The 14,704-nt window shown below is 33.9% G+C and overlaps 1 protein-coding gene across 1 annotated transcript; it reads left to right on the forward strand.

Moving 5' to 3' along the window:
- Nucleotides 1–1,805: 1,805 nt before the first annotated feature.
- LOC127559370 (adenylate kinase isoenzyme 6-like) lies at nt 1,806–2,733 on the forward strand (the record flags this gene model as incomplete). Its single annotated transcript, XM_051993101.1, has 1 exon — nt 1,806–2,733. A coding segment is annotated over one exon (507 nt), but the record flags the coding sequence as incomplete, so codon positions are not given.
- Between the last annotated feature and the right edge of the window lie 11,971 nt (nt 2,734–14,704).

Raw genomic sequence — 14,704 nt, forward strand, 5'->3', positions numbered from 1 at the left:
TCAGAGAACCCCTCTTTGTTTTATTTATTAATTCAACAGTTTTTTTTTTTTACTTTCAATTTTATTAATTTCTCCTTTTATTTTTAGAATTTCAAGTTTAGTGTTTGAGGGTTTTTAATTTGCTCTTTTTCTATCTTTTTTTAGTTGCAAGCCTAATTCACTGATTTTCTCTTAAAATTTCCCTTTATTACCATTTTGGCTGCATTCCACACATTTTGGTATGGGGTCTCATTATTGTCATTCTCTTGGGTGAATTGTGTCTATCATTTGCTATTTCACCCAATCATTCTTTAGGATGAGATTATTTAGTTTCCAATTACTTTTTGGTCTATTTTCCCTTGGCTTTTTATTGAATGTAATTTTTATTGCATTATCATCTGAAAAGGATACATTTACTATTTCTGCCTTTCTGCATTTGAATTTGAGATTTTTATGTCCTAATATATGGTTAATTTTTGTATAAGTTCCATGAACTGTTGAAAAGAAAATGTACCCCTTTCTTCCTCCATTTAGTTTTCTCCAAAGATCTAACATACCTAACTTTTTAACTTCTTTCCTATTTATTTTGTAGTTTGATTTATCTAGTTCTGATAGTGCAAGGTTGATATCTCCCACTACTGTAGTTTTGCAGCTCTCTTAACGTCTCCTTTAGGAATTTAGATGCCACACCACTTGGTGCATATATGTTTAATATTGATATTGCTTCATTATCTATGCTATCCTTTAGCAAGTTATAGTGTTCTTCCCTCTCTCTTTCAATTACATCATTTTTTGTTTTGCTTGATCTGAGATCAGGATGGCTACCCCTGCTTTTTTTACTTCAATTGAAGCATAATAGATTCTGCTCCAGCCTTTTACCTTTACTCTGTATGAATCACCCTGGTTCAAGTGTGTTTCTTGTAAACAACATATTATAGGATTCTGACTTTTAATCCAGTCTGCTATTTGCCTCCATTTTATGGGGGAGTTTACTCCATTCACATTTATTGTTAAAATTACTAATTTCGTATTTCCTGCCAAATTGTTAACACCAGATTATGTCTTTCTCTTTCCTTCCCTCCTTATTCCCCTCCCCAATATTAAACTTCTGAGCACCACTTGCCTCATGTAGCCCTCCCTCTTTAGGATCTTCCCCTTAGAGTCCCTCCCCTTTTTCTTAAACCTTTCCCTTACAATTTCTGTTTTCACTTCTATTTAGCCTACTCCTTCCCTTTTTGCTTTTCCCCTCCCACTTTTCAATGAGGTGGGAGAAGTTTCTCTATAAATTGAAAATATCTAATATTTTCTCTTTGAGCCAATTCTGATGAAAGTAAAATTCACACTATGTTCACCCCCTCCCTTCTTTCCCTCAGATATAATAAGTTTCTTTTGCCTCTTTAAGAGATGTAGTACTTTCACTTTTCCCTTTTTCTGATACAATTTCCTTTTCACCTCTAGATTCTTTTTTATATTATATATATAATATTTTATATTATAACAGTAAAACCAAATTATACATGTATTCTTTATATATACTCATAATAAAAATATAGTTCCCAAGATTTCTTTTTACCTTTTTATGCTTCTCTTGAGTCCTATAGTTGGACTTTTTGTTTAGTTTTGTTTTTTTCATCAGAAATAAATGGAATTCTCCTGTCTAGCCCCCTCAGCTAGCTGCTCCCTCGTGGAGAGCAGGCGACCGGGGCGGAGCCGGCACCACCACGACCATACGGCCCAACATCCTGCTCATGGATGTGCCACAGCCCTTTAAAGAAATTTCAGCTTGAAACCCTTGCAAGATTCCTGTGCCCAGCTCATCAGTGTGACCCAATTATAGAATCTTAGGTACACCAGGAGTTGGAAAGACTACTCTAGGTAAAGAACTTGCATCAAGAACAGGGCTGACATATGTTAATGTGGGCGATTTGGCACAAGAAGGACAGTTATATGATGGCTATGATGAAGAATATGAATGTCCTATTTTGGATGAAGACAGAGTAGTTGATGAGTTAGAAAATAAAATGAAAGAAGGTGGAGTTATTGTTGATTACCATGGCTGTGACTTCTTCCCTGAACGATGGTTTCATATAGTTTTTGTGCTCCAAACAGATAATTCTATATTATATTCAAGACTTGAAAAGAGGGGATACACTGTAAAGAAACTACAGAACAATATTCAATGTGAAATTTTTCAAATTCTTTATGAAGAAGCCTTGGCCTCCTACAAGCATGAAATAGTATACCGGCTGCCCAGCAATGTACCAGAAGAACTAGAGAGTAATTTAGATCAGATAATGAAATGGATTGAGCAGTGGATAAAAGATAATAATTGAACTTTGAGGGTGAAAGCATGGACTTTGAAGGCTTTCCACATGATGGTTAAAGATTTTGTTGATGAGTTCCCCCTCCCCCTGCAATAGAAATTAAGATAACATACACCAAATTTATGGTCCAAGATTGTAGAAGTTGAACAAGTGGACAATATATAAGATTGAGTTATGTCTAAATTAATTTTTTTTCTCCATGAGAAAACTGAAAACCCCAAGTACAATGAATAAGTTTACTAAGGACTTTTAAAGTTTAGGAATATTCACCATTGTCATTTATTTTGGTTAACTGCTATAGAATAAGCAAAATTGAGAAAATAGGTGAAAATCTTTAATATTTGACACAAAGAAAATGAAGGCTAGGAAGAACTGCTGACTTATAAATAAATAAAAGAGTCTAAGGATAAAGCTAAAAAAAAAAAAAAAAAAGAAAAGAAATAAATGGAATTCACCTACTTCATTGAATATCCATTTTCTTCCCTGGAAGAAAATGTTCAATTTGGCTAGATGAGTTATTCTTGGCTGCACACCAACTTCCTTAGCCTTTCAGAATATCAGATTCCAGGCCCTTCAATCCTTCAATGTGGACACAAGATCCTGAGAATCAGGCCTCTGTATTTGAAGTGTTTTTTTTTTTTTTTTTTTTTTTGGTTGTTGTTGTTGTTGTTGTTTGTTTGTTTTGTTTTGTTTTGTTTTTCTGGCTGCTTGTAGTATTTTTTCCTTGGTCTAATAGTTTTGGAATTTAGCCACAATATTTCTTGGAGTTTTGATTTGGGGATCTCTTTCAGTAGGTGATTGATGAATTCATTCAATGTCTATTTTCCCTTCTATTTCTATGACATCTGGGCAATTCTCTTTGATGATTTCCTGAAAAATAGTGTCTAAGCTTTTTTTTCATCATGATTTTCAGGGAGTTCAATAATCCTTAGATTATCTCTCTTAGATCTATTTTCCAGGTCTGTTGTTTTCCCAAGTAGATATTTAACATTTTTTTCTATTTTTTTTCTTTTTCTTTTCTGGTTTTGCTTGACTGGTTCTTGGTGTTTCCTCAGTCATTCATTTCCATTTGTTCAATTCTGATTTTTAATGAATTATTTTCTTCATTTACTTTTGTATTTCTTTTTATAATTATCCAATTGAGTTTTTAAATGAGCTGTTTTGTTCTATGGATTTTTTTTTTCCATTTTGCTAATTTTGTTTTTTAAGGAGCTATTTTCTTTTTCCAGTTCACTAATTCTGTTTTTCAGGGAGTTGATTTCTTTATCCTTTCTTTTAATGATTAACTTGACTTATCCAGACTCTCTTGCAAAGCTTCCCTTTCCTTTCCCCATTTTACTTCTAGCTCCTTTTTGAGAGCCTTTTTAATTTCTTCTTTGAAAGCCTTGTATGATGGGGGCCAGGTTATGTCACCATTTGAGGCTTCATCTGGAGACAATCTTCTTTTAGTCTCCTCAGGGTTTGAAGTCTGCTCTCTTTCAGTATAGAAGCTATTTATAGTTGGAGCCCGCTTTACCTTTTTACTCATTTTAATAAAAATAAATAAATAAATAGAAATTAAATTAAATTAAAAAAAAAAAAAAACAACTGCAGTCTGCTTTTGGGGCAGTGTGGTGTTACCAACCTTCTTCAATAGACAACAGGAAGTAGCAATGAAGCAGCAGTGGTACAGCAATGGCAGTGCTGGGATCAGCATCTGCACTGAGATTAGTGTCTGCGCTGTGTGCTGAGAGTGTGTTGAGTCCCTCCTGGTGCTGGGTGGAAGTGGCCAGGTCTCAAGAGACTCTAAGTTTTGCGACTATCGTCTTTACCCTCTGTGTTTATAGCTTTTTTGCTGATCTACTGGCTTGTTGCCAGGGCAGAGTAACTCACACTGTGGTAGAGTTCTCCCCATGGATTTTTAGGCAGCAAAGACCACACCCCACCCCCCTCCAGTCTGCTCAGTGTGAGCTGTTGACCATGCTCTCACTACCTACCTGCCTGATTCTGTACCTGCCCATGTGCAAAACTAGATCTTTTCTGGCAAATTTTGAGATTATCTTCTGTTGGTAAAGTGTTGTACTCCAATATTCATGAATTTTGACAGTCAAGCACTAATTCCAAGGCTGAGATTTATAAAAATAGTTTGAGGGAAAAGGAGAGCTTAGATAGACTCATGTGTCCTCTCCTCCATCTTGGCTCTACTCCCTCCTCCAAATTCTTAAAGCAGATATTCCTCATGATTCTTTCTGTCCTTGGCACTCTTCTATTCTTCATCTGAATATCTTGTCTGGGGCCATTTATTTCATTCATACTCTCTCACAGTTTCCACCAACACTTGTGCATAAACAACTCTCAAATTTACATCTCTCCCCATAATGCACTTCTGAGCAGTAGATTCTTAAGTTCTCTTGCCTACAAAACACATTCCACTATTACCTCAAATTCAATATGTTCAAATCTAAAAATGAGTTCATAAATCTTGCTCATCTTTATCTCATTATTTCTTTCCATGATGCACTCTTCAACCTTGGAAAAATCTTTAGTATAATGGAATGATTTCTGTATTTGGAAACAGAGGAGCTTCATTCCTGTTATTTCATACTTGTGTGACCTTAGGAAAGCCATTTAGCATTTATGGACAGTTCTTCATTCATAAAATGAGATATTTGAACTTAATGGCCTCCAAGTCATTTGCAATTTGAAATTTAGGATCCAATGATTCTTCTCCATCTTTCAAATCCAATAAATTAACAAATGTTATCCTTGTGTCTAGGAGTACATCAAAATCATGGCTGACTACTTAAAATAAGTAAAGAAACAAGAGGGAATAAAGGAGATGTTAGATTCCTATTTCTGCCCTAAAGGTAAAGTTAAGGGTAGACCCAGAGAATTGCTTTTGTTTATAGTTAGGCAGTTTGTATTTTAGCAAATTTAACCCTACTTCAGTTTAGCCATTAAACTAAGAATGAGAAACTCATTATATGAAGTATTCCAAAACATGTAGTACCAGATTTTTAAAAATATATATCATTCAACTTTGCTAAATTAGTTTTTTTTTTATTCTTTGCTATTAGAAATAACTTTCTGGAAGTAGGGAAGAGGAAAAGATTCATTGGGAAATATGAATGAGATAAAAACAAAAGATATCAAAGAAAATATATTTAATATAATACAGAACTGACAAATAAGCTCAATACTTCTGAGCAAGAATATTTACTTTTTTAATGCATGTCCCATATGGACTTCAGAGAACATAGTCTACCATGTACTAATTTTGTGGTAAAAAAGGGCCTTTTTGATTGGTTGCTGAACCAGAACTAATTTTATATATAAAAGATTCCTGTAAGGCAACTCAGCTCTCTTTTCTTACCTGGCTAATTGAATAGGCCAGACTATAAAAATCTGAATGGATTGAGAACCCACATGATCCATGAACACAGCTTCTGTTGCTTGCTTTTTCTTTTTTTTTTTTTTTTTTTCCTTTCATGTGCTTAGATGTCCTTTGTACATGTCTTAGGTCATTGTGTTGCTTAGAAGAGCTGAGTCATTTCTAGTTGATCATCACAAAATGTTGATACTATGTACAATGATTTGATGTTTCTGCTCATTTCACTTTGCATCAGTCTACAAAAGTCTTTCCAAGGTTCATTTGTTTTTGTTTTTGTTTTTCCTGAAAAACTTGTTCATCATTTCCTATTGTACAGTGTATTCCATTATATTCATATGCCAAAAAATGTGCAAACCTTCCCCAAGTGATGGACATTCCCTCAGTTTCAAATATTTTGCCACCTAATAAGGGCTACTATAAATGTTTTTTGCATGGTCATCCTGTTCCCCTTATCATTATCTCTTTGGGATACCTTCTAGTGGTATTACTGGTTAAAAGGGCGGCCTTTTGAGCATAGTTACAAATTGCTTTCCAGAATATTTGGATCACATCACAAATCCAATAAGAGTGTATTAATATCCAATTTTCCCACCTTTTTCCAACATCTATAACTTTCATTTTCTACCATATTAGTCAATCTGATAGGTTTGAGATGATATCTCAGAAATGTTTTAATTTACATTTCTTTAATCAAAAGTCATTCAGAGCACTTCTTCATATATGTATATATAGTTTTGATTTCTTTGTCTGAAAACTGCATGGTTATAGCTTTTGACCATTTATAAATTGGATAATGACTTATATTCTTTTAAATCTGACTCAATTCTCTATATATTTAAGAAATTAGATCTTTCTCAGAGACACTTGTAAAGATTTTTTTTTCAGATTTCTGCTTTCCTTTTAATGTTGGTTGGTTTGATTTTATTTGAACAAAAACTTATTTAAACACAATCAAAATTATTTGTTGTACATTTCATAATGCCTGAAACTCAGTTTCTTCTTTAAGAATTTGGATGCTATATATTCAGTGTTGATATTGCTTCATTGTCTATGGTACCTTGTAGCAAGATGTATTTCTCTTCCTTTTCTCTCTTAATCGGGTCTATTTTTTTTCTTTACTTTGAGATCAAGATGGCTACTTATGCTTTTTTTTTTTTTTCTGCTGAAGCATAATATATTCTGTTCCAGCCCTTTACTTTACCTTGTGTCTGTCTCACTGATTCAAATTCTAAGCAATATATTATAGGAGTCTGATTTTTGATACATTCTGCTATCTACTTTTATTTTATAAGAGAATTCATTCCATTTAAGCAGTTATGATTACAATATATTTCCCTCCATCCTATCTTTCTTCCTGTTTGTCCTTTCCTTTTTCACACTTTTCTTCCTCACCAATATTTTATTTCGGTCTACCATCTCCCCCACTTTGATCTCCCTTCTGTCAGTCCTCTGTCTCGTCTTTAGTTAATTTCTTCTCCTTACTCTCCTGTCAGAAAAGGTAGATTCTATATTCAACTAACTGTGGGTATTATTCCTTTTCTGAACCAATAATTTTGAGAGTTTGGTTCAAGCCATTTCCATTCCTCACCCTCCCATCTTCTCCTCCATTGTAATAGGTCTTTCATGCTTCTTCCTATGAATTAATTTACCCCATTCCACCTCTCTTTTCCTTCAGTACCCAGTGTACTCTTCTTTTTAATATCTCAGTTATTTTATGTCATTCTCTCAAACTGAGGGGCTTCTGTCAAGTGTTGGGGTGGCTGGTACTACTGGAGGCCATATGGTAGAGTTGGAGTCCTAGTGCTAGGGTCTCATCACCAAAAGCTGGTTAGATGTTTCTCCATTGTCATTAAGCAGTGATGGTCTGGTTACTTGGCAGCTGACTTTTTGCCTAGGCCCCTATAAGCAAAACATCTGCCTATTTGCCTGGGGTTACATACTGAAACATTTGGAGATCTAGCTGCATGAAGTTTCCTGTTTGTCAGGCACATATTGCCTGAAGCACATGGCACACTCTCAAAGCTGGAATCTTCCTAGTTACCTGGCTGTGTTGATCCATGGGAAGAATAATATTGTTGGTATTTACCACCACAACAGCACAGGATCTATCACTGGTTTGCTAAGGTATTGATGAGGGGTGAAGTTGGGCTCAGAGGAAGACAAGAAAAAGAGACAGAGAGGAAATCCACATGCCAAAAAAAATAAGTTTATTTCTTTTTTCACTAAAAAAATAATTCTCTTAGTGGACAAAACCCCTAGTTCAATCAGGAGGTTTTGTAAAGAGATTTGTTGATGGTATTTAGTTTTATGGGCAGATCCTAACCTATCGCTAGGAACAGTTGAAATCAGACTTAATATTCAATTTGAATAGAGAATTTTTCAATTCAATGAGAAGTCCTAGACTAATTTTCAACTCAACAGAGAAATGGAGGTGTGCTGATCTCTCAGGATAACAGAATGAAGCTATTTACCCTGATTCCCTCAGGAGGGTCTTTTACTGAGGCAAGAATTCAAGGATACTGTCTCCTTGAAGGAATTTCAGAGAGAGAGTTTCGGGGTCCCCCCTTCAGTTTTGGGGTTCTCATGTCAGTATGACTTGCTGATGGCTTTCTGGGACACTTAATGTTCTATATATCCTATATCCTTTTTTTCCCCAAATGAGACAGACCTTTCCTGTTGATCATTTAAGTTTCTTGGACTGAAAGATTATTTCACCTTACCTTTTTGCTGGTTCTGTTGTTCCAGGATTTGTTTTTGATGATATTTTATGGATATTTAGAGGTAAATATGATGATTTATTGCTTACTCTGCCATCCTGACTCCTGGAAGAAAATTTATATATATAATGAGACTCTGTATAAGGAACAATCAGCAGGATGATTTCAGAAAGGCCTGAAGAGACTTGAATAGAATCAAGACAACATTGTTTACAACAACAACAACAAGATTATGTGATGATCAACTGTGATGGACTTGCCTCTTTTCAAAAATGAGGTGATTCAAGTTAATTCCAATAGGCTTGTGATAAGAGAGAGAGAGAGAGAGATCTGCATCCAGAAAAAGGACTATAGGGACTGAATATAGATCACAACATAGTGTTTTCACCTTTTTCATTGTTGTTTCTTTGCTTTTTTTCCTTTTTTTTCTTTTTTTTTGATATATTTTTTTCTTGTGAAGCATGATAAATCTAGAAATACATTTACAAGAATTGCACATGTTTAACCTACATTGGATTACTTACTGTCTAAGGGAAGGCGGGTTCAGAGAAGGGAGGGAGAAAAATTTGGAATGAAAGATTTTGTAAGGGTGAATGTGGAAAACTATGTTTGCACATATTTTGAAAATAAAAAGCTATTATTAAAAATAAAAAAGAATGAGACCAATTCAAATTGCATTTTTTTCTTAGTTCACATCTTTCAATAATATACATCGACATATGTATTCTATGGCATATTAAATAAATTCAGGTCACCTTTATTTCATCCAGCAATCTGTATATTTTATAAATAAAAGTTAAACATTATAATGACTGTCGCTATATTGCTCATATGACATTAGTTTTATGCTACCTTATGATAGACATTGAAGTAATTGTCAGCTCATAACTCTCTAGAACTGTGAATTGCCGCCTAAAGTGTAAAAGAATGTTTGAATATTCTCCTGATGTTACTGATCAGAGGGGTAGGTATATTAGTAACTTAATTCTTGGAATTTTAATGAAGGTATGAAATTAGTGTTTGGTTTCAGTGATTATGTAGAAGTGAGAGAATATTAATGGTGGACTGAGTGATCAATGGTGTGATTAGAGAGACAATTACTAAAAGGCACAAGAATTTCAATGAAAATCTCCAGACAATTTAATACTTTGTTTCAGTATTCTGGGTGTGAATTTCTAGGATGTAATCCTCTGTGAAAATCAATAATGAATCTGGAGTTATGAGTAGATGGTATTCTAGAGATGGTGTTCTAGAATAAGATGGAGGTAGGTGTCACCTACCTTTTTAAAATGAATACACAGAAGTTATACAGCCCTGGGTCTCAGTGTCACATGCATTAATCTCAGTGTTGGAAATGGCAGCGGAAAGCTTTATTCAATATGCCTGTTTCCACAGTGCTAAGGTCCTAGTACTCTCTATACAAGAAAAGAAAGTACAAAGAGAAAGTGAATCAGAGAATTACAATGCATATATAGGATGAGTGTCACCTCATGATACCATACTTTTACTTTATTTTATTTAAAGATTCTGAACAGATATTTGTTATACAGATACCTATAGTGACTGATTTGTCAGATTCTATAAATTAGAAGTAAGAAGATTCTTCTAACACTGGGATTTGGTATACCATGCATGTATAAATCATTTAGAGAGTGTACTAAAAATAGAGTTTCAATAATACAATGAGAGTGTATTGAAAATAGTTTCAATAATACAATATAATAATACAAATAATATAGAAAGCATTAATAAAAATCAAAGGTTATGAGAAAATGTAATGTGTTGTAAGTTCAAGGAGGCAGTTAATCCCTAAATAACTGAATATTATCAGTTATGAATCTTTGGAGAACTTGCATTGCCAACAAGGTCTAATTCTGATTTAGTGTACTCTCCCTCTTCCCCCACTTCATATATCTTCACAGTGAGATTCAGTACATGTTTTGCCTGACCACTGATATCTTCAACCAATTCTAGCAACTGGGTGATGTGATAACAAGCCATGCCAGATGCTATACATGTGGACTACAATTCTAAGCCTCAATTATTCTCCATATTGGGAAAGAGAAAACCCAGGGGATCCATATTCAGAGCAGTGAAGTGTGAGCATGAGTAGGTTTATGACAACTATCTAACCTTTTTATTTTTATCATAAATCTTCACATTTGTATATCTTCTACCTTCAGTTCAACATTAAGTGCCTTAATAAAAGGAACTATGTTATACTTTTTATATGAGCCCCTATAATACCTGTGTTGTGTGTGTGTGTGTGTGTGTGTGTGTGTGTGTGTGTGCCTGTAATGATTGCAAATCTTTATTGAATTATTGAAGGAATGTCATGTATATTAAGAGCTAAAAACGCTAATATACCATGAGTTTAGAGATAAGAATCTACACTTGGAGTCAGAAAGTCCTAAATTCAAATATATCATCCAGATTTCTACAAATCATTTCATTCTGAGACTCCATTTTCTTATTTATAAAATGGGCACAGTGAAAGACTAATGAAGTCATAGGACCAGAGTTCACATTTTGCCAAAAATTCTTAAAATCTATGTGACCTTGGGTAAACCATTTATTCCCAATGAGCTACATTTTCCCTGTCTATAAATAAGGGTATACTGTCAGGTCTTTCCCAGTTCTTAGATGTCTGTTTCTGACAAGTGAATATTTTTCTCACAAAAGAAGATGTTATATAAATGTGAGCTATTTTTAGATTTATTTCATGATTTTAGCATATGTGATAAAGGATAATGACATAGCAAAATAATATATCTTTGAAAAGATTTTAGGCAAACTATAATATGTTGGCTTGACTCATAAATAATGGATTACAGAATCTGCCTATTTCAGGACACCATAATAATTGTAACTCTTACATCAGAAGGTCTCAAAACACACAAGAACTATGTTCACCTCAGGGAACTTCTCATCTCAGTTGTTCATAAACTGCACAATTTAACATCATGCAGTATGCTACCAATAGCTCCCTTTGCAAGAGCAGAAACTACCAAACTAAGGAAGGAGAGTTTTATGAAAAGGTCACACAAAATAAAATAGAAAACCCATTAGAGATCTTGTAAAAATAGAGATGTTTCCCAATAACTAATCTCTCCCTTTCCCTCCCCCCTCTCTTCACGCTCTCTTCTCTAGCTCTCTCTCTCTCTCTCTCTCTCTCTCTCTCTCTCTCTCTCTGTTTCTGTCTCTCTCTCTTTCTCTCTCTCTCTCTGTCTCTCTCATTTTTAATTTGAATCAGACTTCAAATGTCTATTCATGACTTGGCTGGCATCCTACCACAATTTCCCAAAATCTCCCTCTTTATTCCCTATACTGATAATTCGATTCTGGGATCAAGTTTTTGGAGGCAGCATTAAATATTGTTTTGTATCACACCTCATCTTACATATTCTAGGAGGGAACAGTCTTTATCATTATTTCATTCAAAAAGTTACAAGCCTTACTCATTACACCCGGTTTGGAATTACCCATAATCCCTAGTCATTCATTGTACAGGGAAATGCCTTCTGTTTTAGCTTTATAAAAAGTACTTTGTTCATCAAATCTAGAGGGAAGATAATACCTCTTCTCATAGAAAGTCTTATATCTTGAGTACTACTTCCAACTGACTCAGGACATGCAAATTTTTCCCAGTAAGTAGGAAACCCTCCCTCCAAATTCCAAGTAGAAAACAATTGCCAATATAAGGTTTAGATAAAGTAACTATAAATCCCAACAAATTTCTCTTTCATAGAAAGAAGTGGTTTTCCACAGAGTTGACAAAAATACTACTTTTTCTTCAGAATTATTTCTCAAATACAAACAATCTCTCTAGTTCGACTGAGAGCAATAATTCCAATCATTTAAATTTCTTGGGATTTTATAATCTCCATCTCTAGAGTGGAACATGTGGGGGAAAAAGAGCAAAGCTAAAAGGAGCTATGGAGAGAACACTGGGATTAGCCTCTGGTAGATTATTTAATTCTTCCTGGTAGTATGACTTGGTGAAGTCTCTTAACCACAGTCTGCTTCAGTTTTCATAACTGTAAAATGAAGATCATAAGATCTCCAATACTATGTCACTTGTCACGTGGAGGTTTGCTATTAATATTTTTTCATTGTCAATCTACTAAAATGGATTTCCTTTTCTGCTTTGACTGATAGTTTTACTATTTTTTAAATCAACCAATGCATAGTGAATTGTATTTCAGATTTTCATTTTCATAATTTATTTCTCTTTATTTTTAAATAGTATTTCTTTTCTACAGAAGACTATTGGGTTTAACTTTTTAAACTATTCTTCCATTGACTTTTATTTTATTGGAATGTTTAATCTAGATAAGTTATGATTGTTAGGCACACTTTCCTTCATTTATTTCTGTTTTATTGATGTTATCCTCTTCCCCTTTTATAAGTAATTTCTTTGTCTCTGAACTAATCTGGCTGTAATGACAGTGAGAGCAGTGATATAGAAACCCCAAGACTTCACAATTGACGGGATATGGCATGTAGCTAAGAGAGAGTAAAGCATTCAGGACTAGTTATCAGCCTTAGTTGCCCAGAAAAAGATTACTTGCCCAATGCTTTACAAATTGTTAATTGTAAAGCAAACTAAAAGTCACTAATACTTTGAGTTCAGAATAAGATGTGAAAGTCAGAAAACTAAAGGACCTACATCCATATCTAGAAGCTCAATCTAGTATTTTAAATTCATATTGGAAATGTTTGATTCAATTTCCTTTTCTAATTCCTCAAACTGATTCAACAAGAGACCAAGGACCATTTCTCAGGTACCAAAACCATTAAGTTTGTTGCACAAAGATCTTATAATTATCTCACTGGGGAGATGAGATATATCAATATGAGATAACTAAAAGAATGAAAGACCAAAACAAATTAGAAAATATCTAACAAAAAAAAGTAATAATAAATTACATTATAGTAATTTCAATGTGCCTTTACATATATTATTTCATTTGAACCTTCCAGGGACCCTGAGAGATTTGCCTTAAAGCTATTTTTTCCTTCAATGCAAGGAATATAGTGTCAATTTTGCCTCTATAGATAAGTAATATGTGTCTGCCTAGAACTGTCTTGATGCAGTTTAAATGAAAATAAGAATAAATATCTCTAGAATATCCTCCAACCATTTTTTCAAATGAAGACTTTAATTCTTACCAGGAAGAGGAGCAGAAGGTTAGTTGTTTTACAGATGAGGTAACAGAAACTATAAGAGGCAAGAATATTATCATCAACAAAATCAGCATGTTTGAATGAAACTAATTATAATAAGCAAAAATGAAGAAAACATGAAACTAAGAACTGCCATCTTTTCATTGGACATTGACTGTGGAACATTGCACATGTTGTTTAACAGAGTTAATGTGCTGGTTACCCTTACACAGCTATTTCACTTTCTTGTTCTTCTTTAGTGCAGCCTTCTACAAATACTTAAAATTACTTGAGTTCTTATTATGTTTATCAAAGGGTAGTGGGAAAAGAACAAATATATTGGAAATCAAGGCCATGTTTTTATTTAAAAAAAAAAAAAGTTAAAAGCTTACGGTAGTCCCTTAAACATTTAGTGAAGAGTAAACATCAGAAACAAACATATTTCTTAGTTGAAGAGACTCATTTGAAAGAATCAATGATCTTTTTCACTTTCTACCTTTAAGGTAATCTAATGAATCATTTAGAAATTTTACTCATTTGTAGGACATATTTCAGGTAAGCATATGTTTCCCTGAAATCTTTTTTTCTAAGACAGTCTGCTTATGTTATGAAAATAGAATTGGCATTTGTTGGGCAGGAGGCAATTACTAGTGTTAGTTCTTTTCTTCTTCAAAAGTGAAAAAAAAAAAGTATCTAGCTCCTTTTCAGTCAGAGCTAAATGCCTTCCATGTTCAGTTCTCCTTTTTTTCAAGGTGTATCCTAGTGGAATCAGCAGTTATCAACGCATATGCTGACTTTAAAGTACAAGAGAAGCTCCAAATGTTTATGTGAGAAAACAAGTGCCACTGAAATCCCACAGTAAGGTATTGATGGGCAGCGGTAAAAAGTACATTGGATTTGAATTCCAGCTTTAACATTTATTACATCTGATAATTCAAATAGGTGGCGCAGTGTATAAAATCATAGACTTAGAATTAAGAATACTGGAATATAAATGCTTCCTTAGACATGGACTAACAGTGATCTAGACAAGTTGCTTAACCTCAACTCATACTCAGTTTATTCTTCTAAAAAATGGGAATAATAACAGCACCAGCCTCACAGGATTTGTTGTAACAAATGATAAAATATTTAAAACACCTTACAAA

This window comes from Antechinus flavipes, chromosome 4, assembly GCF_016432865.1.
Source record: "Antechinus flavipes isolate AdamAnt ecotype Samford, QLD, Australia chromosome 4, AdamAnt_v2, whole genome shotgun sequence".
Classification (NCBI taxonomy): Eukaryota; Metazoa; Chordata; class Mammalia; order Dasyuromorphia; family Dasyuridae; genus Antechinus; species Antechinus flavipes.